At 37.4% G+C, this 26,108-nt stretch overlaps 1 protein-coding gene across 1 annotated transcript in view; it reads right to left on the bottom strand.

Annotated features, from left to right (window-relative positions):
• SLC13A1 (solute carrier family 13 member 1) overlaps positions 1 to 26,108 on the bottom strand; it is an 88,608-nt gene that overhangs the window by 36,094 nt on the left and 26,406 nt on the right. Inside the window, exons 3-7 of the mRNA XM_057732968.1 lie at positions 24,266 to 24,402; positions 21,939 to 22,126; positions 21,264 to 21,321; positions 21,137 to 21,185; positions 1,700 to 1,851 (exon numbers count right to left, since the gene is read on the bottom strand). Of these exons, the coding sequence (XP_057588951.1) occupies positions 1,700 to 1,851; positions 21,137 to 21,185; positions 21,264 to 21,321; positions 21,939 to 22,126; positions 24,266 to 24,402 (584 nt within the window). The remainder of the gene's footprint in view (positions 1 to 1,699; positions 1,852 to 21,136; positions 21,186 to 21,263; positions 21,322 to 21,938; positions 22,127 to 24,265; positions 24,403 to 26,108) is intronic.

Raw genomic sequence — 26,108 nt, 5'->3', positions numbered from 1 at the left:
AGCATTTTCTAAAGTGAGAGAATGTTTTGGCCAGATTCCCATGATTAGGAGAATTAGAAGATTAGACAATTAGGGAAAATAGTTACTGAAATATTTTGTTCAAAGTGCTACAATGCTCTCAATCTGTCATTGCAAATGGATGAACGCATTCAAAGAGTCAAGGGAACAGTTAAAGAGAAGAAAGAAAATTTTGTTGATACATCGGTTGAGAACACAAAGACCAAAAGCAAACTCAATATGGTTACTTTGATGATATCAAGTAATTTCATGGGAATGGTGGAAACTAGCACTTCTCTAACACCAATGAAGACAGAAAATAAAAATTTGGTCTAAATTTTAGAAAAAGAGATTTATAGAGAGGACTGAGATGTGGAACCTCTTTCTTTGGGGCATTCATGAAATAGGATGGAAGTCTAGCTTTCAGAAAGGGATCAAGTACATTTCCTGTCTTGAATTAGGAGATATATTGGATAAATCCTCTCTGCACTGGGAATTTCAAAATCTCCCACTTATAAACCAAGTGTATTTCTAAGGTTCCATTCTAAGTCGGCCACTGGAGTACACATGAGAGATGTGTACTCACAGAAACAATTAGTGCACACGGAGGTCTATGTTGTATTGTCTCTAAACTGTTCTGTTAGTGTTCTTTTACATACATAAGTTCTCATTCTTTCCAGAATGAAGGGTGACATATTTTGAATCTTGGATTTCTTGGAACACCTTGCAAATAGTTTCAGAAAGTTCATAGATATTGTGAATCTGCTTCCTAGAGTGTGGTTTTCCTGAATTTTTCCGTGAAAAGGAATTAAATCCTGTTCCAGGGCATCCTCAACGCTGCCCACCTTCTGGGAACTCTGATGACTATCTGTCCTATTAGTCCTTGAAAATATACCTTGGGTGTAGGATCAGATTGAGGTCTTGCAAAAAAGCATGGACTTTCAAACTATTGTTTCAATACTTCTTACATAGTACCAAGTGTTTTTACATAGTTTACTACATTAATTATCACAATAATCATATAAACTGTGACTATTTTAGATATGAAAAAGTTGTCTTGGAAGAGTTACTTACTTTTTATTGTTCAAACTCACAAAGTAAGTGACTGAAAATTGTGGAATTTTTAACTCAAGTGCTCTGACTTTAAAAAAGTTTCCCCATTTTCTGCACTAGAGTAACATCAGAGCACTGACATATCCAGATTCATATATTAGTCCTTAGAATACTTTATTACTGTTATTTTTTGTAATTGTCCAATCCTTCGATCTTTTTCAATTCCAAAGCCAAGCTTTGTATAATGAGCATTTCTGTTTACCACTCATCATGTAAGTTCAAATGTCAGTTGCCAAACCCTACATAAATTGTCCCATGTAAACTACCCCTTTTCACTCTAGGTGATTATCATTTGCAATATTATTTGTAACAAAAACTGTTTCTGTGTTTGATAAGCATGGTCATCCAGGAGTTATTTCTTCTAAGCTGACCTTGGAATCTGCAAACACCTGTTAATTCACTATGTCCTACATATTTAACTCTATGGGAACGAGTAGAAGGCAATGTTTCTAGACCTATAGAAGTCTTGATGGGGAACAAAGGAGCATTGGCTCAATATAGCATTGGATTCTCTGAAACAGACAAGAACAATTCTTATAATTTGTGTGCTGTCCATTTATTAAATTGCCAGCCCAACAATTTCACTTACATATTGAAATGCTCAGCGAAGATCAAGTTGGTGGAGGTACCAGTGATCGTTGTCAATCCACCAATGGTAGAAGAGTAAGCAATGCACAAGCACATAAGTTTACACATCATGTGGTCCTTCTTTGTTCGATATTTGTTTCCCGTGCCTGAATTCTGTTCAACAATAAAATGGACTATGAGATCAGCTCTATATGTGGTCATAACAAGCAGTAATAGCATTTGTTATAGGCTGAACGTTTGTGTCCACCCCATCCCCAAATTCACATGTTGAAGGCCTAACCCGCAATATGATGGTATTTGGAGATGGGGCCTTTGGGAGGTAACAGGGTTAGATGAGGTCATGACGGTTGGGGCCTTGCATGATGAGATTAGTGCTCTTGTAAGAGGAGACACCAGAGAGCTTGCTCTCTCTCTCTCTCTGCCATGCGAGAACACACAGAGAAGGTAGCCATCTGCAACCTAAGGAGAGAGCTCTCGTCAGACACTAATCCTGCTGGTACTTTGATCTTGGATTTTCAGGTTCTAGAACTGGGAGAAATAAATTCCTATTGTTTAAGTCACCCAGTCTGTGGTATTTTGTTAAGGCAGCCCAGGAATGCAGCATTTGCCTTTCCATCAATAGAAATGTTAACAATAAAAATACATAACCACTGAAAATACTTTACATAGTTTCACTCATTCATCCTTCTTTCTTATTCCTGAGTCGGCTCTTACCTCCTCTCTTCCCTTCTCACCAAACACTTCCACATCTTCCCAGGGTTTCCCCTCTGAACTGGTAGTACATGGTCAGTGAATTCCTAAACCTCTTTTTGGAGTGTTTCTCCACTTTGGCACCTTAACTGCTCCTCCCCAGAGGATACCACTACTTCTGAAATTGAACATTTTCAACCCCCTATACTTCAGGGTTGAGAGATGGAGTCAGTGTCCTCCTTGTTCCCCACCCTCTTCCAGAACATTCATCCTCTACTGATGTGAAAGTAAATCGATTTTTCTTTGAGGCTCATGTGACTTGGCTATCTCTCTCTCTGCCTATTCTTTTGAACAGGATGTTCTCATCTCCTGGTCACCCACTGCTGTCACTTAAGATGACACTCCCATTTGACGTTCAACATTCCTCCAACCTGAAAATCCTGTCAGCATCCTGATAACTATACCGTCTTCATGAACAACCCCTCAAATATCCTGGCCTTGCAGATTTTTAAAATCTCATTTCCACAGACCTTCAACTCTGCCCTTCCTCAGTCACCCTCTCCTCTAGTTCCTGGACAACAGCACACCCTCAATTGGCGCCATCTGAAAAAAATCACTATTTCTGATGTTTTTGTTTAAGAATAGAGTCTCCTGAGGTGCAAGACAGAAGCAACTTCATTGCTTCTCTCACCTGAGGCCCACTTTGAACACACTCTGTGGGTCTGATTCTTGCTATCCCTGGGGTAAAATCTGGGGTAGAATCTATAACATTTTTGGTCACCTCATTTAATGAACAGTCTCTCAATCATGTTTCGTTTAAAAAAAAAAAAGGCAACCTCATTTCCGTAGCTGAAATGAAGAGTTCTCTATTTGCTAACAAAGGCCCCAACTTCATTAAAGTTAAACTTTCGCTTGTCCCCTGTATCAGGCCTGCTGAAAAGCTCATAGCTGGAAGTAGGTTTGTGGGTATGTATCCTCCTCTCTCTTCTAGCTGCAACTTCTCCCACCATTTGCTAGTTCTAGTTTCTAAATCCTCCATGTTTGGAGTGCCAAGGGAAGGACAGTATCTGGAGAGGAGTGGTAAGGATTAGGAGAGGTCTTACTTGACTAGTTCAAACCAGATACGACATTAGTGCTCTTCGTGTTTGATGGCTGTTCCAAATGGCCCCATCAGGTGGGTGATATTACGGATTTAATGCATCATGGTGCTTTTACAGTGTCCTGTTCCCCACATAAGAACATTAGATTGCTGCTCCTTCTGTAGAGTATCTCTTCTCTTCCACTTATGACACCCTGTGGTTTCTGCACGTGACGGTCACCTGATCTCTTGATGCAGAGGTCACCTTACCCTATTGAGAAGCTGTCTTGGCGAAAGTTGCTTTTCAAATGGCCCCCAAATACCACTCCTCTCATACATCTGGTGCATGGGAAACAGGCACCTCTGCCCTGTTGGCAGTGAAAGTGCAGCCGAATCTCCATTAGATAAGGAGACTCAGCCATGACTTTCACTTTTACATGTTTCAAGAGTCTGTCAAATACTAGTCCCTTGATCTCTTCTAAGTCTAGGAAACAGATTCTCAAGTTTTCCAAGTGGTGATTTCTCAATATCTATTGAACTGTCTCAAGGTAAGTAGAAGCCACCCCCTCTGCCCCCCTGTCAAAAAATTGATCGTACGGGTTAGAGAGAGTTTAGGAAAATAGTCTAATTTTCTCCAAAGGTAGACTATCTCTCAGCCTTCTTATGTTCAACAATAAACTTAAGAGTCTAAAATTGTTTTGTGGTCACTTCCTTTGCAAATCCTGTGTAAGTAAAACGTGGGAATACTTATGGTATGTGCTCGATGTGATACTTCTTCAGGGATAGACAAAGCCTTGTTTTACCACCCCATTAACCAAGAATTCTGCGGTTTTACCACAGCTTCTTTTCCAACTTTGCTGTTGAATTACTTCTACCTCGGATGTCCCTTGACTCTATTGACAAGTCTAGGTCACTAAAGCATCTTGTTATTTTTCCCAGTAGTTCGGTCCTCTCCTTTCTTCACTACCTTTCTTATCCAGCTTAGATTCCCTGGTAAACCAACTCAATAACTTTCTTCTTTATTAAGGTATTTATTCTTAAAGTCTCTTTATTGAGGTATGATCGACATGTAAAATGCTATACATATTTAATACATACAACTTGATGAGTTGTATATATACATGAGGATAAGTATACACCCATGAAACCACCACCACCAATAACTTTCTCAACAAAACCCTAAACTCTCTTGTCTCTCTGGGAATGGTAGTTATTTAGCAAAGTTTTAACTTGGGATGAAGCCAACCATTTACTTTCTCCGTGTCACGTGTGCCCCTGAACAGCCAAGTACTGTTGGTGAAAATTACACACAGTAGAGGAGACTGGGCTCCTGACAGTCACGGTCGCAACCATCAAATGCTTTGCTCCTGCTGCACCTCTGCTCCATTGCATTTCTCTCACGCATGATTCTACCTGTCTCCACAAGAGAACTTAAAACCGTCCCACTTCTCTTCATACCTCCCCTCATAATGCTCCCTCCTCTTATTCTTCACAGGTTGCTTCGCCACCTGTTCCACAGGGAAAATAGAAGCCAGCAAACAGAAGTCTCACTGTCAAAGGTAGGAACCTACTGGCATCCGCCCGCCCTTCCTTCTCCTATTCTACATACAAAAGAGAGTCAGTCTCTCTCCCCTCAACTTGTTTCTGAATCCCAATCTCTCAGGCCTTCTCAGAAACCTTATAGAATAGACTTCACTGGAATTTTCCCACCGTAAGTTTAATCATTTTCAAGTCATCTATTCAAAAGAAAAACAGAAGGCCTTCTTAATCCCCCTCTCGATGAAACTACTGCCCACATCACATCCATGTTCACAGCCAAACGACTCAAAAGAGTTGCCTGCATTCGCTGACTCCATTTCGTTAGTCTCTCCAACTTGGCTTCTGTCTCTTCAATTCACCCGACATGCACTTTGCTGTGATTATCAACAACCATCCTATTACCAAACCCAATAGATACCGTTCAGTGTCAGTTTTGTAGACCTCTCAGCAGCACCTAAAAAGAGTGAATCACTTCTTCCTGCTGGAGAACTCCTCTTTGGCCTCTGTGATATCTCAGTCTTGTGGTTTTTCTTCTCCATCTCTGCCCGTCCCTCTGTCTCCCTTGTCAGTTCATTTCCTCCGATCCTGCCTTATAGCTGGAGTTTTTTGAAACCTCGTCATAAGCACTTATCTCTTCTGACCATCATATTTCTCCTTAGGAAATCTCATATGTTTTCATTGATTTAATGAAAGATAAAACCAGAGTACCAAACTTGATTTCAGCCAGACTTCTCCTTTAGACATATAAATCCAATTGTCTGTTCAACATAATTTGAATGTCTTAAATAAAACTCCAATCCCCAAATGTTCAAAACCGAACCCATTATTTCCTTCCTCAAACTCTGTTCTTCCTCAGGATCAGCTATAGAAGATGATAGCATCACCATCACCACAATTACAAACACTTAGAGTGTGCTCAATGTGTAAAAGCAGTACTGTAAGTTAAAATCAAATAAGTGGTTTAATTCACGTTTTTCTTACAACACAATGAGGGTAGTACTGCTCGTATCCCACTTTACAGATGAAGACGTGAAGCACAGGGAGTTTAAGTGGCTTCCCCAGGTTACAGAGCCTGGAAATGGCAGACTTGAATTTTGAGATTGTGCAGGGCTCATACGCTCATACCACTATACTATGTCGCTTGTCCTCCTTGAAATCATTCTCTTCCTCATCCCACCCAATCGTGTCAATTGTATCCACTGGAATATATCTGGACTCTGTTGGTTTTTCCCATCTCCACGTTGATCTAAGTCATCACTATCTCTGATTTGAGTTACTGTAATCACCTCCTTATAGGTCTCCAATTCTTGCCTATTTCAAACCTGTCTTGCATATTGAGCCTTAAAAAAAAATCTGGATGTATTTAAGAAATATGCAAACAGAAGAATTGCCCCATTTCATACAGATAAGCATGCTGTGTGTGATACTGGCACTGAAAGATCCTTTTGAGAAATCATGATAGAAAAAAATGTCTACTCACTAAAAGCCACCATGGATGTGGGAATGGCATTTAGCATGGCAGGATCGGGGCACTGGATTGCCTTTCACTTTCTAATTAATGTAAAGGTTGGCCCTCAAAGGTATCTGCTCTTCACCCCAAAGAAATTAATTTACAAATGTCTCCTTTTGCCTTATATTTCCTACATGGAAATGGTTCATGTTTTCCACATGATAAAATTTTCCGTTGAAAATTTGAAAAATAAAGGATATGTAAATAAAATAGTAAAATAAGTTAAAAAATTCTTATGAGTGATACAAAAAGACAAGTGAAATTTAGGGCTTAACTATTAGCTATTTTACTAAAGTAAAGACTTCAAACACGCATCAGAAAGTAATATATAATTTGGATATTATAAAATTGATAATACAAAAATGGAAACAAAGATGTAATGGCATGTAATTTCTCATCACTTTAAAACTTTGAAAAATGCAAAGAAAAAATTGGATTTCATAAAACTTTGGATTTCATATATGCATATGTGCAGTCATATATATAAAGCAATGATAAAACTGCACTGGCAGATACAAAATTTAAAAATCAAAATAGAACAATAATATATTTGCATGCTTTAGAACTTATGGACGTCCCACACTTCTTTTCCTATATAAAGACTTTAAAACATACATGAATGTGATAGCAAAAAGGTGATGTTTCTGCAAATATCATGGACAATTTAGAAAAGCATTACAAATGCAAGATAAATTCAAATTCTGCAGTAAATGGTAATGCTAATACATCATAAAACACATTAAGGGTTAAGTGGAGGTCTTTGGGAGGTAGGATGGGGTGCACCACTTGTGTTATCTAGCCAGTAAACACGAAACCCATGCAGTCAGCTCTACTGTTATTCACTTAGGCCCTGTGATTGCTAGACGGCACTAGTTTGAAGAGATGATACTGTAGTAAGGAGTAAAGATTGAGGACCAGAGAGATAGTAGGAGAGGGCAATGCGCAGGAAAGTACAGCTCTTAAGAAAGTCTGAGGGACTTCCCTGCTGGCACAGTGGTTAAGAATCACCTGCCAATGCAGGGGACACGGTTTCCATCCCTGGCCCGGGAAGATCCTACATGCCACAAAGCAACTAAGCCCCTGCGCCACAACTGCTGAGCCTGCGCGCTCTAGGGCCTGTGAGCCACAACTACTGAGCCCATGTGCTGCAACTATTGAAGCCCGCCCACCTAGAGCCCGTGCTCCGCAACAAGAGAAGCCACTGGAATAAGAAGCCCACACACCACAACAAAGAGTAGCCCTGTTCGCCACAACTAGAGAAAGCCCGTGTGCAGCAACAAAGACCCAACACAGACAAAAAAAAAAAAAAAAAAAAAGTTCCGAGATGAGCCTCTAATTAAGCCAACAATTGGTACAGAAACTATAAAAAGGAGTAGGGGAGTCCTTATCAAATTAATCTCCTGTTCAAGACAGTAGTTTCAACCTGAGACCAAGTGTTTGACCCTAATCTAAGAGGGTGTTGGAATAAGTCACTCAGGGTAGAAAGTAAGATTCAGACCCTGAGAGCATGTTTGCAGATTATCACAACTAATCATTACATTTTCCCATGAGTGGAGAAGGAACTGGGGGCGGGGGGGCAGGCGTATTTCTCCTAGGAGTTTGGAAGAGGAAAAAAATTCAAAACAAAGAAGGGAGAAGCAAAGCATCTAAAGGGGTGAGGCTGGAGATAGTCAGGGATGAAGTGGTCAGAGAAAACCTCTCATGCTGGTGACCAAAGGACATTGCCATGGATATACAGTGAATGGGAACGTGCTTGTTTTATGTTGCATGACGAGAGACTTATGTGAAATTAAACGTATAGAATGATGTAATTAAAAAATAAAAATAAAAAACATATCCACATAACACATACGTGCCTAGAAATGACTGAAATGAAATATATCAAGATATGAGAGTACCTGCTACCTTCTTGATACTTTTTGTATCTTCCACAATCATAAAAAAGTTTTTTAATATATAAAAGAATCATAGACTATTAGAACAGACAGGTATTTAGAGATAATTTGGTACAAAAGCCTAAATTTTCAGAAAGCAAAAGTCTCAATGTGACATAATGGTCACAGCAGAATTGAAGCAGAATTCTGTGTATCTGAGTTCCCTCTCAGTGATTTCCCTTGTGTCATCTTGCCTTACAGAACACTTTTTATTTATGTGAGTTTTTTAACCTACATCTAAAACTTTATGTTTAATTACATTCCATGTTGCTTTCACCACAGCAATTGTTACTTAGCGTGTTTTTATTCAATCCCAATTCTGTCTGTCATCATACATTCGTATTTCCCACAAATATATGACATCTAAGACCTGGTGAGTATGTCTTCCACAACTTCTTTCAAGTGACTGAAAACATTTTGTCCAGGACATGACCAAGTTCAGAATCCTAAGACATCACAAAACGGGTGGTGCTCAAGGGACGTTTCAGAAAAGAAATCCTGCAGGTCCAGATATAACTCACTATTGCCACCTGGTGGCAGTGATTGCAGATTCCGGGGCATGTTACACACCGACCCCAGGTGCTAATAAAGCATACATGAATCACCATGGACAAAACCAGTGGTCTCCACTGTGCTATACAAAATAATTCATTTGGGTGAGTGTGGTATAAAAAAATTAGGGGTTCTATTTATATTTAAATAGAACCTAAATAATTGCAAGGCACAAAATATTAGTTCCTCTTAACCATTTTCTGCTTGCCAAAAACAGCCAGTCTAAAATCTTCCAGCTCTTTTTGAACATTTATTTGCACTTTAATAATATTCATATGATACCATCTCATGATTTCTCAGTTGATGGCATTACAGTTAAAATTCCACTATGTTAGATGATGAGAATTTAGCTTTCTTTCACAGCTTCCTCCACTGAACACATTTATACTTTTCATGTCTCCATCGTCCTCCCATTATGGCAACAATAATTTTGCTTACAGCAGAGTTCAATGTTCAGAATGATATTTAGAGATTTATTAACAGCTGAGCAATTGGATATATATTACTTTTCCTGTTTTGTGTCCCCTGCTTACTTGCTTAGTTTTCTGAGTGGATACCACTAAATCAGCCCCAAATATTCCCTGGTTGTTTAAATCTTCTCTCCGAACAATCAAATGATAGGACACCTAATCTACATCAAATATTCTACCAATTCCATTGTTTTAGAGACATCTCTTCCAGGGCTTTCCTGCCTGTCCCATATCTAGTGATTTTCTTTCTCTAGACCTGCAAAGAGCTATCTAGACTTAAGTCTACCCTCTCCCCTCATTGATAGTTTGACTGGGTATTGATTTCTAGATTGGAAACAATGTTACTCAGAATTTTGAAGCCATTTCCCCCACATTGCCTATGAGTTTCCAGTGCTGCTATAAAGAAGTCTTCTGCAATCATGTTTTTTATCCAAAGGGATCTGTTTTTCCCCCTTTCTGGAAATCCTTAGGGTATTCTCTTCATTCACTGTATTCTGAACTTTTAATGTCCTTCTCTATGTGCATCTGTTTCATCAGTTTTGCTGGCACTCAGTGGGACTTTACATCATAAAAATTATATTCTACCATTATGGAAGTTTTCTTGAATTTTAATGTAATCGTTTGAGTTTTCTCTATTCTTTTTCTGGAGCTCCTATTATTTTCTTATCTTGTTTCTTCCTTTTATACTAAAAGTTCCACTTATATTTTTTATCTTTACATTGTATTTTATATTTATATTTTGTATTTTCTATTTTATTTATGTATTTTTTTGCTTCTTGTTCCTCTATTATACGTCACTCCTATTTCATCAATGCAATTTCTTTGTTCCCCTCTCTGAATATATTAATATATCATTAATATAATGATAGCTTCTTTTCTTGTGTTTTCATCTTGCACAGTCTCTGTTTTCTGCAAATTTCGGTCTCCTTTTTGTTTGTTTGGGTCTCTATCTTTCATGCCTGAGGCTGTCTTTGGATACCCAGGAACTTTGGTGGCTTGCTCAAATTTAAGGCAATGAAAAGCTGGTTGGAAGCCCTGTACATGGGCTTTGGGATTTGTTGATGACTGTGGGCTCATATACAGTATCATCCGACTGGATCTTTTTTGGAGAAAACCCAATGCTTCATCTTTTCTCTTGTGTGATTGCATTCCCCAAAGGAAAATCTTCTGGTCCCTTGCCTATTGTCACCTAGAGAGAATAGGCCTGCCTGCTGGGCCGGTGGAGTGGAAGACAGGGTTCTCACCGTTCAACATATAAACTGTCACTGAGTGTCCCTGTTTTCATTGTGAAATCTGTCCCCGACCCTGAACTCCTTACCCTCTGCTTTACCATGTCTAAAGAGTACCCTTCTGTTTGATGGGTAAGGAGCAGCTGTATCCACGTAGATGTGGGGAAGAAATTGTGGATTTCTCTGTTTCATAAGCAATTTTTTTACTTACCCCCCACTTTTCAACATTTTAAAAACTTTGAAGGCTGCTGCTAAGTAAATTAGATTGCTTATTTTTGTACCTCACTGTTGACTTAGAATTCCACTTTCATGGGATAACTGAGGCATTTTCCACCCATTCTTTAACTTTCTAGCTTTCAAGATGATTTTGCTGTCATCTCCTCTCTTGACATTTTTGTAATTGTGCCTTATGACTTAGAAGTCTATTCTTGTTTACTGGAGATTTAGGGTAGAGTGAAGGTAAATGGATCTATTCGATCTGCCATCTTATTGGAAGATGCAATATTTCTCTTTTTACATTAAAAGAAAAACAAGAAATAAATGATTCTGGACGAATAATTACTGCACAGATTGACCTTAGTGCCGTCATGGCCCGTACATCGGTGGATGATGGAGTTGACCTTGGTGCCGTCATGGCCCGTACATCGGTGGATGATGGAGGTAAAGGGGGAGGAGAGGAAAGCTCCACGGGCACAGAGGCACTGACAGTGGGGCCCTGCCCCTTTTGTTTGCTCTCAGCATATTGAGTTTATATGGGCTTTGTTAAGTGAATAGCAAATTATCCTTTCTAATTTTAATTAAACCGGCGCTCCCATAAAGTGCTATGGCTTTAAGTGATTTCTATACAAAATGACATGTTAAAAACAAACAAACCTAGAATGAAGATAATACAAGAAAAAGTAAGAGGTCATCCTCCCCCTACTTGTGATATGAATTTTTCATAAAGATCTGGTGAAGACCTAATCAGCAATAACCTGAACAACTCAGAAGAGCTGGTAACAAATGTGAAGTTATCAATAAGACTCCTTGAAATATGATTTATAGCCACTGTAGTTAGTAAAGAATTATGATGCATATTGTGAATTGGGGTATTCGTTTATACAGTAATAGTATGATGAATAGATGTTCAAAATTTAGCACTCAAGACAGGACTTTTCATAAAAATTCTGTTTCTAGCAATGTTGAAAATCAATTAAATCTAGAACTTATTTTACAAAATATTATATCCTAAGTGCTACATATTTAGAAGCTTCCTTCGTAATTTCTTAGTGAAGGGCAAAAAATCAAAACATATGCTATTGGAAAAAAATCCTGTTCTTTTTATAGTGGTAAAAATGACTGAAATGATATATAAATAATATAGCAGCACAGGACATCAGTACAATTGTGTGTGCGTGCACGCGTGCATGTGTGCATGTGTGTGTAGGATGAAATAAAAAATAAAGAACAAAAAGAAAATAACTGCAAAAGAATGCAGGAAAGAGAGATGGAAAGAATAAATATTTGGAAAAAAATAGAAATCTGCACTAAAAATTATTCTAAATTTATAAAGTCACAGAAAATTCAAGTGGATCAAACTTAGGCAAAATTTCTAACCTGGATAAAAATTCAAAAGCCAACAATATGCTTTTTTGTAAGAGAAACATCTAAAGTATAAGGACATAGAACTATTGAAAGTGAAAGGATAGAAGTAATGCCAGGCAAACACTACCCTAAAGAAAGCTGGCATTGCTATTACATTATCATCAGACAAACTCTAAGACCCCAAAACATTATCATAGATTGAGAGGGACACTGCAAAGTGGTAAAAGCATTAATTAGCCAGGAACATATAACCATTCTAAACTGATAGGGACATAATAACATATTCTAAATAATCTAAAAATATATAGAAACCAAAATTGACAAAACTATCAGGAGAAATAGACATATCCACATCATAAAGGGAGATTTTAACAAAACAGTTGCATTAATTGCTGGATTAAGAAGACAAAAAATTGTTAGGTCACAGATGATTTGAAGATCACAACTGGCAAACTTGATCTAATAGACTTGGAAAATACTGCACCCAGTAAGCTGAAAATATGCAATTCTTTTTAAGCACAATGAAATATTTATCACAATTGGCCACATGCTAGGTTACAACTCTTCCTCAACAAGTTTAGAAGAACTGATGTCATACAGACCACTTTCTGACCAGAGTAAATTTGTATTAGAAATAAAAAACAAAACAAAAAGTAGCTACAACAGTCTCATTTACGTCAAAATTTAAAACACATGTCTAAGCAGCTCATTGATCAAAGACTCTAGCATAATGGAAATCAGAAAACAAAGAACTGAAAAATATGGAATATAGCTAGAGTGGAAGAAATGGAAGAAAATTTGTCTCCTCAAATTCTTACTTTAGAAGAGAAGAAAAGCTCAAAACAAATAATGTATATGTATACTTTTAAAAGTACAGAAACTAAAATGCAAAGATAAAGTAGACAGAACAAAGTAATAAAGAGAAGAAACTAATAAAGTAGAGCATGAAATAGGATTAAAAGTGCCAAAAGCTGGTTCTTTGACAAGACTTGTAAGACATAAAATTGACATACTTTTGGAAGAATTATTCCAAAAATGTTTAAAAGCATAAGTAAAAATATTAGGAATGAAAAGATACATAACTAAAAATGCTATAGAAATTAAATAGGTAGTAAGAGGCTATTATAAACAACACGCTACTAAATTTGAGATGGAATGCATAAATTCCTAGAAAAACACAATTAAAACTCAAGGAGAAATGAAAGATATGAATAATTCTGAACCCAGGAAAGTAATAGAATAATTGCCAAGTATATGTATATGCCTTCTGCTTTCTCCTTTCTGTTTCCTGCTAGCTGCAACAGAGAATGCATAGAGGGAGATGAGGCAGCTATCTTGAACCATGAGGTAGCCATCAAGTGCTGAGGATGGCAGAGCAGGGATAGAAAGAGTCAAGGTCATTATGAGTGTGTTGTCACCATACCAGCCTATTCTAGCCTATTAAAACTATTACTATTTTGGGTCTTTGTTGAGATGAAGAAGTAATTAATATAAGTGGTAATACTGAAAAGAAAACAAGAAAATGATTAACACGAAATTCTGGACTGTGGCTCTCTTGATAAGGGAATGGATGTGACTGTGTGAAGAAAGGAGATGGAATCAGAGAAGACCTCATGGAGATTTCTAGAAATTGTTATGTTCTATTTCTTGAGCTGGGGTGTTGGTATATACCATTTTATTCATCTTATTCTTTAAAATTTTTGTTACATCCTTTAAATATGTATATATTAAAATATTTCATAATCAAGATATACGAAAAACAATTTGGGGACAAAATAAATGTATTCCTTTGTTAGGAAATATCATTGGAATGTGAAAAGAAAAATATCGTTGAGGATTTTAGGGTAAAATTTTGAGGATTTATTAGAATAAATTATATGGCATGGGAGGTTTATTATACAGTTAGAGCAAAGTACAAATGCTTCCAACATGGCTAAGCTCATGTTATTTGCTACATAATATTTCAACAATATAAAATGTGAAGAACCACATTTTTGTGATTCAAAAGTGAAAGATAAATGGAAGAAAAGGTATCATCAATAGTCAATTATTTCTTTAATAATAAAATGTTTTGTGGAAATCCAGCTAAGTAAACCAATGGAGCCCAGCCAAGGCTTTGACTACAATAAATATTAAAATCTCAAGTGAGGTCGTGTTCACAGGTTGCTGCTATGATTCCTCTATTTTTTCACGACTTTTAAAATAAATTATTCATTCAGAAGTGAATTTACCTCACCAACTGTTGCCACCCACTTCTCTCTTCTTTTGGAAGATACGCCTGGCAGAATTTCACGTGGATCGCTTTTAACCTGTTTGCTGTTACCCAGGCATTTACCTTCACTCTAGTGAAGACTCTTTGTGGGGCATATTGGATCCAAGTACATGTTCTGGTTTAACACCATTGATAATGAGGCTTCCAAATTCTCAGTTGAACAAAACATGTTCTCATAAATTGGATTAGTAAGTAGAATAGTTATAATTTCTTTTGAAAGTTCAACTTCATCTTGTGTCCCCAGAGGCATAGAAAACTGCCAAGTTAAAAAAGACCAAGCAAAGGGTGCAAACTTTTAGCTATGAGTAAGGACTGAAGAGCCATCGCAAAACATCGTGACTAGAGTTGACGACACTGCACTCCACAACTGAAATTTGCCAACAGAGTAGAACTCAAATGGTCTTACCACACACATACACGCACACACAAAGAAAAAGAAAAAAAAAAGATAAATATGTGAATTTGATCAATGTGCCAATCAACCAGATGAGGGAAACCATTTCACCATGAATACTTCATCAAATCACCACGAGGTACACTTTAAATATCCAAATATCCCACAATTTTTTTTCAACTTTATTGAGGTATAGTTAAATTATAAGATATTTAAAGTGTGCATCACGGTGATCTGATCCACATATATGTTATGAAAAGATTATCTCCATCCAGCCCATCAATACATCCATCACCTCACACTTTCTTTCTTTTTCTTTCTTTCTTTCTGTCTTTCTTTCTTTCTTTCTTTCTCTCTTTCTCTCTTTCTCTTTTTCTTTCTTTCTTTTTCTTTCTTTCTTCTTTCCCCTCCCTCCTTCCCTCCCTCTCTCTCTCCTTCTCTCTCTCTCTCTTTCTTTCTTTCTTTCTTTCTTTCCTTCCTTCCTTCCTTCCTTCCTTCCTTCCTTCCTTCCTTCCTTCCTTCCTTCCTTCCTTCTTGTGTGTGGTTGGTTGGTTTGTTTTTTTTTGGTGAGACATTTAAGGATCAGTCCCCTAGCCAATCTCAACCATACAACAGTATTATCAGCTCCAGTTCCCATGTTTTACATTAGGTCCTCTGAATTCATTTATCTTATAGCCAAACACATACACTAATACCAACCTCTCCCTATTTACCCTCCCGCCCCGGCCCCGGGCAACCACTTTTCTACTCTTTGTTTCTATGAGTTTTAGTTGTTCTTTTTTTTTTTTTTTTTTTTTTTTTAAGTTTCCAGTATATAAACAAAGCCATGCAGTATTTGTCTCCCTGTGTCTGGCTTATTTTACTTAGCATGATGCACTCAAGTTTCATCCATGTCATTGCAAATGGCAGAATTTCCTTTTTTTCCATGGCTAAATAATATTCCATGGTATATACATACCACATCTTCTTGATCCATTCATTCAGTTAGGTTTTTTTCATATCTTGGCTATTGTGAACAATGCTTCAATGAACACGGAAGTGCAGATATCTCTTCAAGATCCTGTTTTCATTTCCTATGAATACATACCCTGTAGGGGGATTGCCGGATCATAAGGTGGTTCTATTTTTAATATTTTGAGGAACCTTCATACTGTTTTCCTTAATGGTTGCCCCAATTTACATTCCCACCAACCATGAACAGGGGGTTCCCTTTTCTCGACACTTTCAACAACACTTGTTTATCTCTTGTCTTTTTGATGCTGCTGTGATTCCTAAAGGGTGTATAATAGTCTATCTCTCCCTCAATCATTCTCCCCCCTCTCTCTTCCTGCTTACCTCTCTATAAACCGCATGGTTTGGCAGGATGTGTAAAGGAGACCTGTGGGTTGTGTCAAGTGAGGTCTGAGCGGCACTAACAATCGGCTTGCTGCTGAATCTCACCCAGTCTAAGAGAAGGCAAGTGTAATCAAGAACTTTTGGTTGTAGCACCTACTTGATCTAACCTAAAATTCCTTTTCCGCATTTGATCTAGGGGGCAAATATTCTAGAATTGATATCTCCTTGCTTGCAACTAATGCCACTAGTCCCTGACATTATAACCTATGCTTATTACTGTTATACGGTTCTTAGAATTCTTGGAGAATATTAAAGAGTGCCATCGTATAGAATTTGATTTTGAATAATAAGGGTTTCACCCCCAAACTAAACAACACCTAATTAAAAGCAAAATTCAATTTGTTCAAGGAAATTTTCCTTTGAATTTTCCCTTTGGGGAACAACAAATTGTCTAAGATGAATGGAAAACAATTATCTTGGACCTTTCATTAAAAGTATACTGATTTTCCAATTCCTTTCATTCAAAGATGTCTGGAGGTTTAGAAATGCAACTAGTGTGAAAATCTGGGTTATCTCTTGGATTAATACTAGTGCTTGAAAGATGGAAAAAATATAGCAACTTGATTCTTCTTTTGGTATGTAAAAATAGATTTTTGGATACCTGGAACTCACTTCTTACAGAAATAACGAGTGATCATTGGTCTCCAATTGCTCCCCTGGAAACTGACAAATCTATTCCCTCATGTATGTCAGTGTCCTTTTGGGGTCTTCCTTTCTTCTTGTTCTTTTTCTTCTCTAAAAATAGTTCAGGGACTTCCCTGGTGGCGCAGTGCTTAAGAATCCACCTGCCAATGCAGGGGACATGGGTTCCTTCCCTGGTCCGGGAAGATACCACATGCCATGGAGCAACTAAGCCCGTGAGCCACAACTACTGAGCCCATGCACTGCAACTACTGAAGCCCACATGCCTAGAGCTTGTGCTCCACAACAAGAGAAGCCATGGCACTGAAAAGCCTGTGCGCTGCAACAAAGAGTAGCCCCCGCTCGCCCCAGCTAGAGAAAGCCGGCGTGCAGCAACGAAGACCCAACACAGCCAATAAATAAATAAGTAAAATTAAATAAATAAATAAATAAATAAATAAACTTCAGCTACTTTTGGAGTAATATAGAATTTATGGGCTAAGTACCTACCTACCATTTTTATTCAGGGCATGAGTAGAGAGTTGTGCTAATGTTTGGACCATTGCCTATAGCGGAAAGGGAACTTGGTGAGTCATGGAAGACATCTCTTTTTTATGTCCACAGCTTAGGAATACGACTCTTAGATGGGAGTGCGCCTTAATCAGTTCCTGGACTCTGAGGAACTGCCAAGTATCCATCAGCTTCAGAACCAATATATACTCATCGCCATCAGCCTCTGCAGCAGCAGCAATGGGAACATTATCATCAAATTATCACAATTCTCATCGATTCCAAAACTTTTCAGCCCCATTAACAAGAATTTTAGGACTGATAAAGTATATAGAGAACTCATAAAACCCTCTAGCAAAAACAATCAACCAATAAACGAAACAAACAAAAAACTCCCAGACAATCCAATTGAAAAATGGGCAGAGGAGCTGAATAGACATTTTCACAAAGAAGACATCCAAGGGACTTCCCTGGTGGTGCAGTGGTTAAGATGCCGCACTCCCAATGCAGGGGCCATGGGTTCAATCCCTGGTTGGGGAACTAAGGTCCCACATGCTGCATGGTGTGGCAAAAAAAAAAAAAAAAAGCGTCCAAATGGTCAAGAGGTACAAGAAGAGGTGCTCAATACTACTAATCATCACAGAAATGCAAATCAAAAGCACAATGAATTATCAGTGTTAGAATGATAGCCTGTTAGAATGGCTATCATTAAATAGTATTATGCTAAGTGAAATAAGTCAGACAAAGACAAATTATGCATGGTATAATTTATATGTCGAATTGATAAAAGCTGAACTTACAGAATAGAGAGTAGAGTGGTGGTTACTGGGTCTGGGGCAGGAGGAAATGGGGAGCTGATGCTCAAAGGGTACAAACTTCCAGTTGTAAGATGATAAGTTCTAGGGATCTAATGTACAGCGTGATTATTACAATTAATAATCCTATATACATATTTGGAATTTGCTAAGAGAGTAGATCTTAAATGTTCACACTGCAATAAAGAAATGCTAATTATGTAACATGATGAAGGTATTAAAGCTATAGTGGCAATCATTTTGTAACATGTAAGTATATCGAATCAACACGTTGGTGATTTAAATGTGTAAAACTGTAGCAATTTTCACTAGAAACAATTTTTTTTAGTAATAACATGGTAAAATGATGCAAATTACTAAAAAACCTATCCTCTTCATTTTTTCCTCTTCTTTGAAATTCATTTTAAACCACCCCCCCTCAAAGGGAATAACATTTGGATCTTTTTTGACTTATAGGTCACATTCAAAGCAAAACCACACAGGATTTATGTTCGTTCAATAAAATGCCGCACTTACTTCATGAAGAAAGCAGAAGACTAAAACATTATGAATATAAATATTCCTTCCATTTTATAGCTAGATTAAGTACATAGAGACTCTTCCACATAATCAGTTAATGTTAAATTATCTAGTTTAAACCTGACAAAGAACAGGTGCAATTTATTATAATTTTAACACAAATATGCAATATGTTTATATCTGAGAAAATTTATAATTGCTAAAAATCAAAACACATCTTAAATGTACAGTATATAAAAAAGTACTTTCATGTGATCTCTTATGAATAACACTTTTATAGAGCAAAAAAATACCCTTTAATTTTTTTTACACAAAACTAAATTTTTATGTATAAATTTATAAAATTGTTAAAAGGTCTGCTCTCCTCTCCCAAACTCAGATCTCAGCCTTTACTGCCTAAGTATACCCCAATTATCTTACTTTTCCCTGTTGAAAACTTATTCCTCCCTGGGTGTTCCCCATCTCAATCCATGACCTCGCCATCTGCCCTTACTGAGCTAACTGTAGCAAAGGCATCTTCTATACTTTCCTCTCTTTCATCCACAAAGTTAGATTACTCAAAAAGTCCAGTTAGGTCTATACCCTCTGCCCTTCACATTGTTGCCATAGTAAGCTTCTCAAAGGGCAGAATTCACCACACTGCCTCCTAGCTTCAAAGCTCTCCATTTCCCTTAAGATGAACTAGACTCCATTGCACGGCATGAATTGCTGTTTTTAACCTGGCCCAATTTATCCAAACACAGTTCATCCCTGGCACCTGTACTGGAGATGTTTCCCAAAAAAGCCCTGCTCTCTACATTTTTGGGTCTTTGAACTCATTGTATTCTCTGATTACATCACCTCTTCCTTTTTCACTCCTTCATTAGTCAAGATAAATATCTATTGAATACCTACTCTGTGGCAGGCAATGGAATGTGCTAAGGGATTAAATGGTGAATCAAGTCAACACGGTCCCTGTGTGCATGGAGTTTGCACTTCTCTGATTGTGCATGCCATCTAACCTCCAAACTCAAATTTCTTCTCCTCATATTCCCTCCTGGCAATATTCCCAGGTTGAGCTAGTTGCTTCAGCTTCTGGGAGATCGGACCTCTGTGTATACTTTTGCTGTGGTATTTATGTCACACTTTTTTTTTTTAAGTCCATCTTCCCCATTAGACTCTGAGCTGCTTATAGTAAGGAGCAGGTCTTTTCACCATAGACCTTCCTACAATGCCTAGGACAGTGTTGGATGTCAAATCCATCGGAAGGGCCTTGACCCAAAATTTAGGCATCACACCAGAAAACTGGGTTTCTAAAGGTGACCACAAGAAAGTTATTGAGTGCAAGTATATCCAACAGTTTTTAAAGCCCATTTCTACTGCATTCTTCTGTAATACACCTGGTATACTGTTGATTTTCTATGGTTTAACAGAATTACTTCTCTCCCTAAAGATGATAATATTTTCATAAATATGTATTCAATTCTCATCTTAAAAGCCCTTAATATACACTGTAGCTAGTGGTTTAAAACTTCTATTTGTATTAGTTTGCTCTTTGCATAAAAATCGCTCTTTCCTTGACGATTTCTGTAAATAACAAGATGGTTTTCTTTTTCCTATTGAGTTGCATGCTAATGCATTATAGCCTGAGGAAGGAACATATGCCCCACTCTCATATTTCTAATGCCATGGTTACCGTAGGACTATTTCTATGCAGGATTATTTTTCAGTGGTCTCAAGATATATTGCTCCCAATACAACCTAGTATAATATTTCTATATTGATTTATTCTGGGGAAAAGAATTCTATGGGATAGTTTACAAAAGTCTCCCTCCTTCCTTTAATAGCCAGAATAGCTACAACAACTCCTCCACCTGTACTTGACAGTAGCAGCTCATGAATTGTGCACTGAATTTAGTGGCAAGGAGGACACTAAAGATAACTAGATTGTAATTACATGAAAAGGAGTTGCTCTAAGTTTATAACCTGGAAGAAATAGGATGTGCTTAATAAAAGGGCAGCAAGATTTTAATAAGAAAATAAAACAATATTCTGAGACGAGCATCATATTTCTTTAAACCACATATGCTAACTGCCATCATCATGAACCTGGTCAAAGAAGAAAATGATGCTGATTTTCAGAGCCTAAAATGCTTCCTATCAGGATGTTGATTTCAGTCCATCCATGAAGGCTTATCAAACCATCACACCATGCTTTGACGTAGGCAAGTAAAGCAATTTATAGACAAGGAAGCAAGTAACAGGTTTTTTAAATGCACACATATCTAACTGCAGATCTAATATAATTTCATCCGTAATTATTTAGAGAGAATCCAGATTAATGTACCTTTTCCAGCTCCATCTTGCTTGAGATTTTCCCTGCATCATTACTGTTTCTGAAAAACAAATTGATCCACTTTATAATTTTATTAAAACATAATTTGGAAAATCCTAATCAAAATAATATTCTTTACCCTGGAACTGGTTTTGTTTTCTCTTTTCTCTCATTTGTTTCATGTTCGTTAACATTTTCTGTAAAACATTAAGTAGAAAAAAAAAATAATTTAAATGAAGGGTTATCAGTGTGTGTGTGTGTGTGTGTGAAAATGGAAACGTTATTAGAAACGTAAAATAAACAAATTCACCTTGTACTGACATAACATTCATCATAATAAAGTATTTTATAAACACCAATATCCTCCCAACACTTTTTCACTGCATCAGAGCAATTTATCAGAACCAGAAATAACCAAGGTAAAATGTGATGCTGTTTCCAAATAGAATATAGGAATTAAAGGTTCCCAATATTATGCAGGAAAGTCATTTCAGTATAAAAGAATAACCTGGAGGTCTACTGATAAAGACATGAAAGAGGAGAGAGTTCTATCAGACTGGCTGGAGGATAGAAGAGTCATTCTTATTCTTTCCCTTTTGCCAGAAAATGTAAATTCAACCATTAATTGAAGGTAAAATATGTGGGTAACATAATTCCCTTTTATAAATACTGGGAAATAGAGAAAGAGGAAGGTTACTTTCACATCATGTGTGTATTATATGGATAATTAATTCAAAATATAACCCAGAATTCTTGAGTTTCTCCTATTGCCCAAACAACTAGACCCCACTGTGGCCAAATCAACATGTGATACCATCTGTTTCCAGTCCATGGTTGATCGATCCACTGATATAAGTCATCTGAGTAGCCTCAACCTCTGCTTCAGCACTGATGATCTGCTGGGCCACAGCCTCCACGATGGGCATCACCATGGCAGCAGTCGAGGTGTTGCTAAGCCACATGGATAAGAAGGCAGTACTGCTCATGAACCCCAAGGTCAGCCTGAAATAAGAGGGCCTTTAGTGTGAACCGTACCGTCGAGCTTCACCAGCTCCATATTACTTAACTGCAAAAGACGTTGTTGGTGAGTTGGGAATTAATTTTTTCAAAACATAGAAGGTTAAGATTCCTCCCAGATGAGGAACTCTGAGGACAGGTATAACCAGGTAGAAATCAAAATGGCACATGTAAAAGTGGATTTCTTATGAGCTTTGTCTCCCTGGAAACCATAAGGATCTTCTCTCCAAACCCAGAAAAATGATAAAACTTCTAATCAAACTGCACGTTGGTAGACGGTGTGACAGCTTATAATATTATGCCAATATTTGAATGCCCTTTACAGATGACACATCTTCAAATGCTAGTAAGATAAGGTGCAATTGGCATTTGCATTTAAGATCCCTTATTCTTTCTTTTATATTTGGGTCATATCTCTATTTATTCGTATATGTGTCAAGGAGGCACAAGGGCAAGGAGGGAGATTAATATTTATAAATCTGCTTTTTACTTGTTAACTCCTCTGGTTCAACATGGTGGGTGGAGGAAATGGTTAAAATCACTAGCTAAAATGAGGTTTCAGAATTTTCTGTAGATTCAATTATTCATGCTCTCCTGAATCTGATATTCCTGCCTGTTGTCAAGACTGGATGTATTACATTGTCTCCTCTTACAAATAGAGTAATTCTTCTCCCTTAAAAAATAACATAAGTAAGATTATAGGATGTTAAACCATGTCTGTAAACTTTCAAAATCACAGTTGGGAAAAAAATACGATCTCTTTTGAGTAGGAGGGCCAAGAAAATCAATCTGAAGCACATCTTTCCCTATAGTCATTTATGAAATTCTCTGACTCTCTTTTGAAATGGGTCTATGAGAAAAATTCCACACTATAAGTTCCAACTACAGGTGTAAAACAAAAGAAAACTTTTTAGAAAACTGTTTAAACAAGAGATGATTCTTAATAAAAAAAAAAATAGAAACGATTTTAACTTAAGGCATTGGCAAAACAAGAAATCTTCCAATACAGAAAGGTTGGGAACTGATAAAACTTCTGTGTGGTAAAAATGCCTTAAATGAAAACCCACTTGGTGTAATGGACAGGACCTGCCCCACTGTGCAGTGCACGACCCCACCCCCTGGGGCCAGGGAGCAGATGGCCAAAGAAAAGAGACACATTCTACAGCACTTCAAGAGCATGGAACACCATTTCTTTTTGAGAGTGAAATGCCCTTAATACACACATGTTCTAAAATTTTTGAGTAACGGATATTTTAAAAAATATGTCTCATCTGAGTTATTGAATTTTTTTTCTATTTAACAAAACAGTTTGCTCCGTAAATGATAAACACAGACGTGCTTGTACCCTGAAATGAATTATGCAACATAATTCAATACCATTTTCCTATATTTTAAGAAAGATGAGACGGGAAGAGCCACCTAAGGCTTTAAAGCATAATGCCATTATGTAAATGATTATGACACTGGAATTTTTTTTAGCTCACATGTATATTCTTAGTAAGAGCTAGAATTAAAACTAAAACAGCCAATTAATTTAATGGATAAAGCATTTATTTTAGTGGGGAAAATCAGTCCAATGAGTGATTCCACATTCTATAGATGAAACCTTAAGTATTTCACTCTGGAACAGTTCCTTTAAAAAGAGAAATGTTCACCTTGGAATTTTTCTGCACACATTTGTATTTTGTCAGTAACGTCTTTGGTTCTTAACATCCTCCCTGATGATCAAGGATACTCTTGAACAAGTCTTGAATGTGTAATCAGCCAAATAAACAAGATAGCACTGAAACCTACTCTGAAGTCTATCCATCTTGTCTGTTGAGGTTCAAGGCGTCTTTCAGCTTTGACTCCTACAGCGCATAAAAGGTGAGAGAGTTGTATGCACTTATTCCAATCTCCCTGTAATTAGACCTGCCGTGAAAGGAAAAAGTGTTTTTTTTTTTTTTTTTCCCTCCTCCAACTTAAGTACCTTTTATATCACTTTCATATTTGCAGAGAAAAAAAAGTCACGAATTACACTGCCGTACAAATGATTGCCTGGCTGTGCATTACTTATCTGGTTATTTACTCGGCACAAAAATGGTCTGTTTGGAATGTAAACCTGGAGCAATAAACAGTACTTACCAAGCTGAGTTCACACCCACCATCATGACCATTCTCAGAGCAATCCTTTTGTGCAGATTCCATTTTTCTATTGATGTAGCTAAACAGATGACTCCAATTAGCAGCAGGTGAAAATCTTTGAAATAAGCAGATGCCACCTGAAATTACAATTAAACCTGTGATTATTTACATTGGTGGGGAAAAAACAATGTTGCACCAGAAAGATATTATTTCACTGCTCTTAACTTTGACCTTCAACTACATAATCTTTCTATTTTGTTGAAAGAAAGGTAGATGTGTTTGAATATAAATTTAAATAAGTTCCACATCCTTATCTAGAAACAGTAGTGTTAAGAAAAACATGTATGAAAAAAAGGGTACCCATATACCGAGTTTTTAAAGAGCTGAGTAACATCAGGTAAGTGCCTTCTATGCCTTAATTTCTCCGTCTGTGAACTGGGGTTAATTAGTTTGTGCTCCTATGGCAGAATGGCCATGACTGTGATCTGGGAAAGTCTCAAGTCAAGCTCTGGCTCACCAATAACTTCATCACCACCATTATGCCAAAACTGCAGTCACTTTTGGAAATTAGTAGAGTCTACAGACACTTGGGCAACCACTAGTAGCAGGATTTACCAAAGAATACACTGAAAGGTATGTAATATTTTTCTTAAAAAAAAAAAGTTTCCGTGGTCAAATAAGTTTAGAAAACAGAGTTTTCTAAGATTCTAGAATTTTCTTTCTTGTAGGCCTTCTCAAAACCTTTAAACACTAGTGTATACTATCACTCTCATAGAATGGGATACCCTATACAACACATTTTTCAAACATCGAAACATAGAAAACTTATTTAAAAATACCTCATGGTACTGATATTCAAGAAATCTGACTTTATGAAATGCTTGGCTTAAATTGAATCACAAGGCTGTGGTGAAAGCTTCTCCCACAATGGGGGAAAAATAAACTGTATCATGGGTATCATGGGTTAGTAAACAAAAACAAAATCTCCACCCACATTACAAGACAGATCAGCCTCATGATAGCAGTACTGGACCCAGGCAGAAGATAGAAATCCAAAGGTGATAAATTGCATGGCCTGGCATCTTGAACATGACATCTTGCCTGAGAATGTTTCAGCTGTGGTTTAGACACTTGTGTGCTGGGTGGCTGAAAGCTGCAGGGAGATAGACATTCTGGTTTCAATGCATTTCATGCTTTCAATGGAAAACTGAATCCATTTTCTTCAGATGGGTACCCTTAGATTGCATAAAGGTAAGAAACACCACTCAGCATGAATAAACTCCTCTCAGCAAGAACAAAATGGAAATACACGTGAAAGTTAATTTGGCTTTATCTTCTGAAATGGCAGGTTTCTGGAAAAGAGAACAGGGAAGCTTTTTCTTCATTAAAAACAAAAATAGCAGATAGTCAGTGGAAAGTCGTTGTATAACAAAAGGAGTCCAACTCGAGGATGGAAGATGCCTTAGAGGACTGGGGCGGGGAGGGTGGGGGGGACTTGAGGGAGGGTGGGGGCGGAGTCAAGGGAGGGAGGGAATACGGGGATATGTGTATAAAAACAGATGATTGAACTTGGTGTACCCCCAAAAAAATAAAAAAAAATTAAAAAAAAAATAAACAAAAATAGCTTTTCCAACACTGCATGAGACCGAATTCTGTTGACTAGAACACGCTGATGCAGGACAGGAAAAAATGAGCCCTTTTGTTGGGAGGCAGGCGCTGGGCGGAGCATAGATGTCAGCCTGGGAAGATGGGACAAGCACTTCTCCTACTGACACATGTGACTCAGGAAGCCACAGCCTGTCTTTTGTTTTTGTCCACCTGAAGGTGGACACACATGCAGAAT

Source organism: Hippopotamus amphibius, chromosome 4 (assembly GCF_030028045.1).
Source record: "Hippopotamus amphibius kiboko isolate mHipAmp2 chromosome 4, mHipAmp2.hap2, whole genome shotgun sequence".
NCBI classification, from domain to species: Eukaryota; Metazoa; Chordata; class Mammalia; order Artiodactyla; family Hippopotamidae; genus Hippopotamus; species Hippopotamus amphibius.
This window is presented reverse-complemented; position numbering and strand designations above follow the sequence as displayed.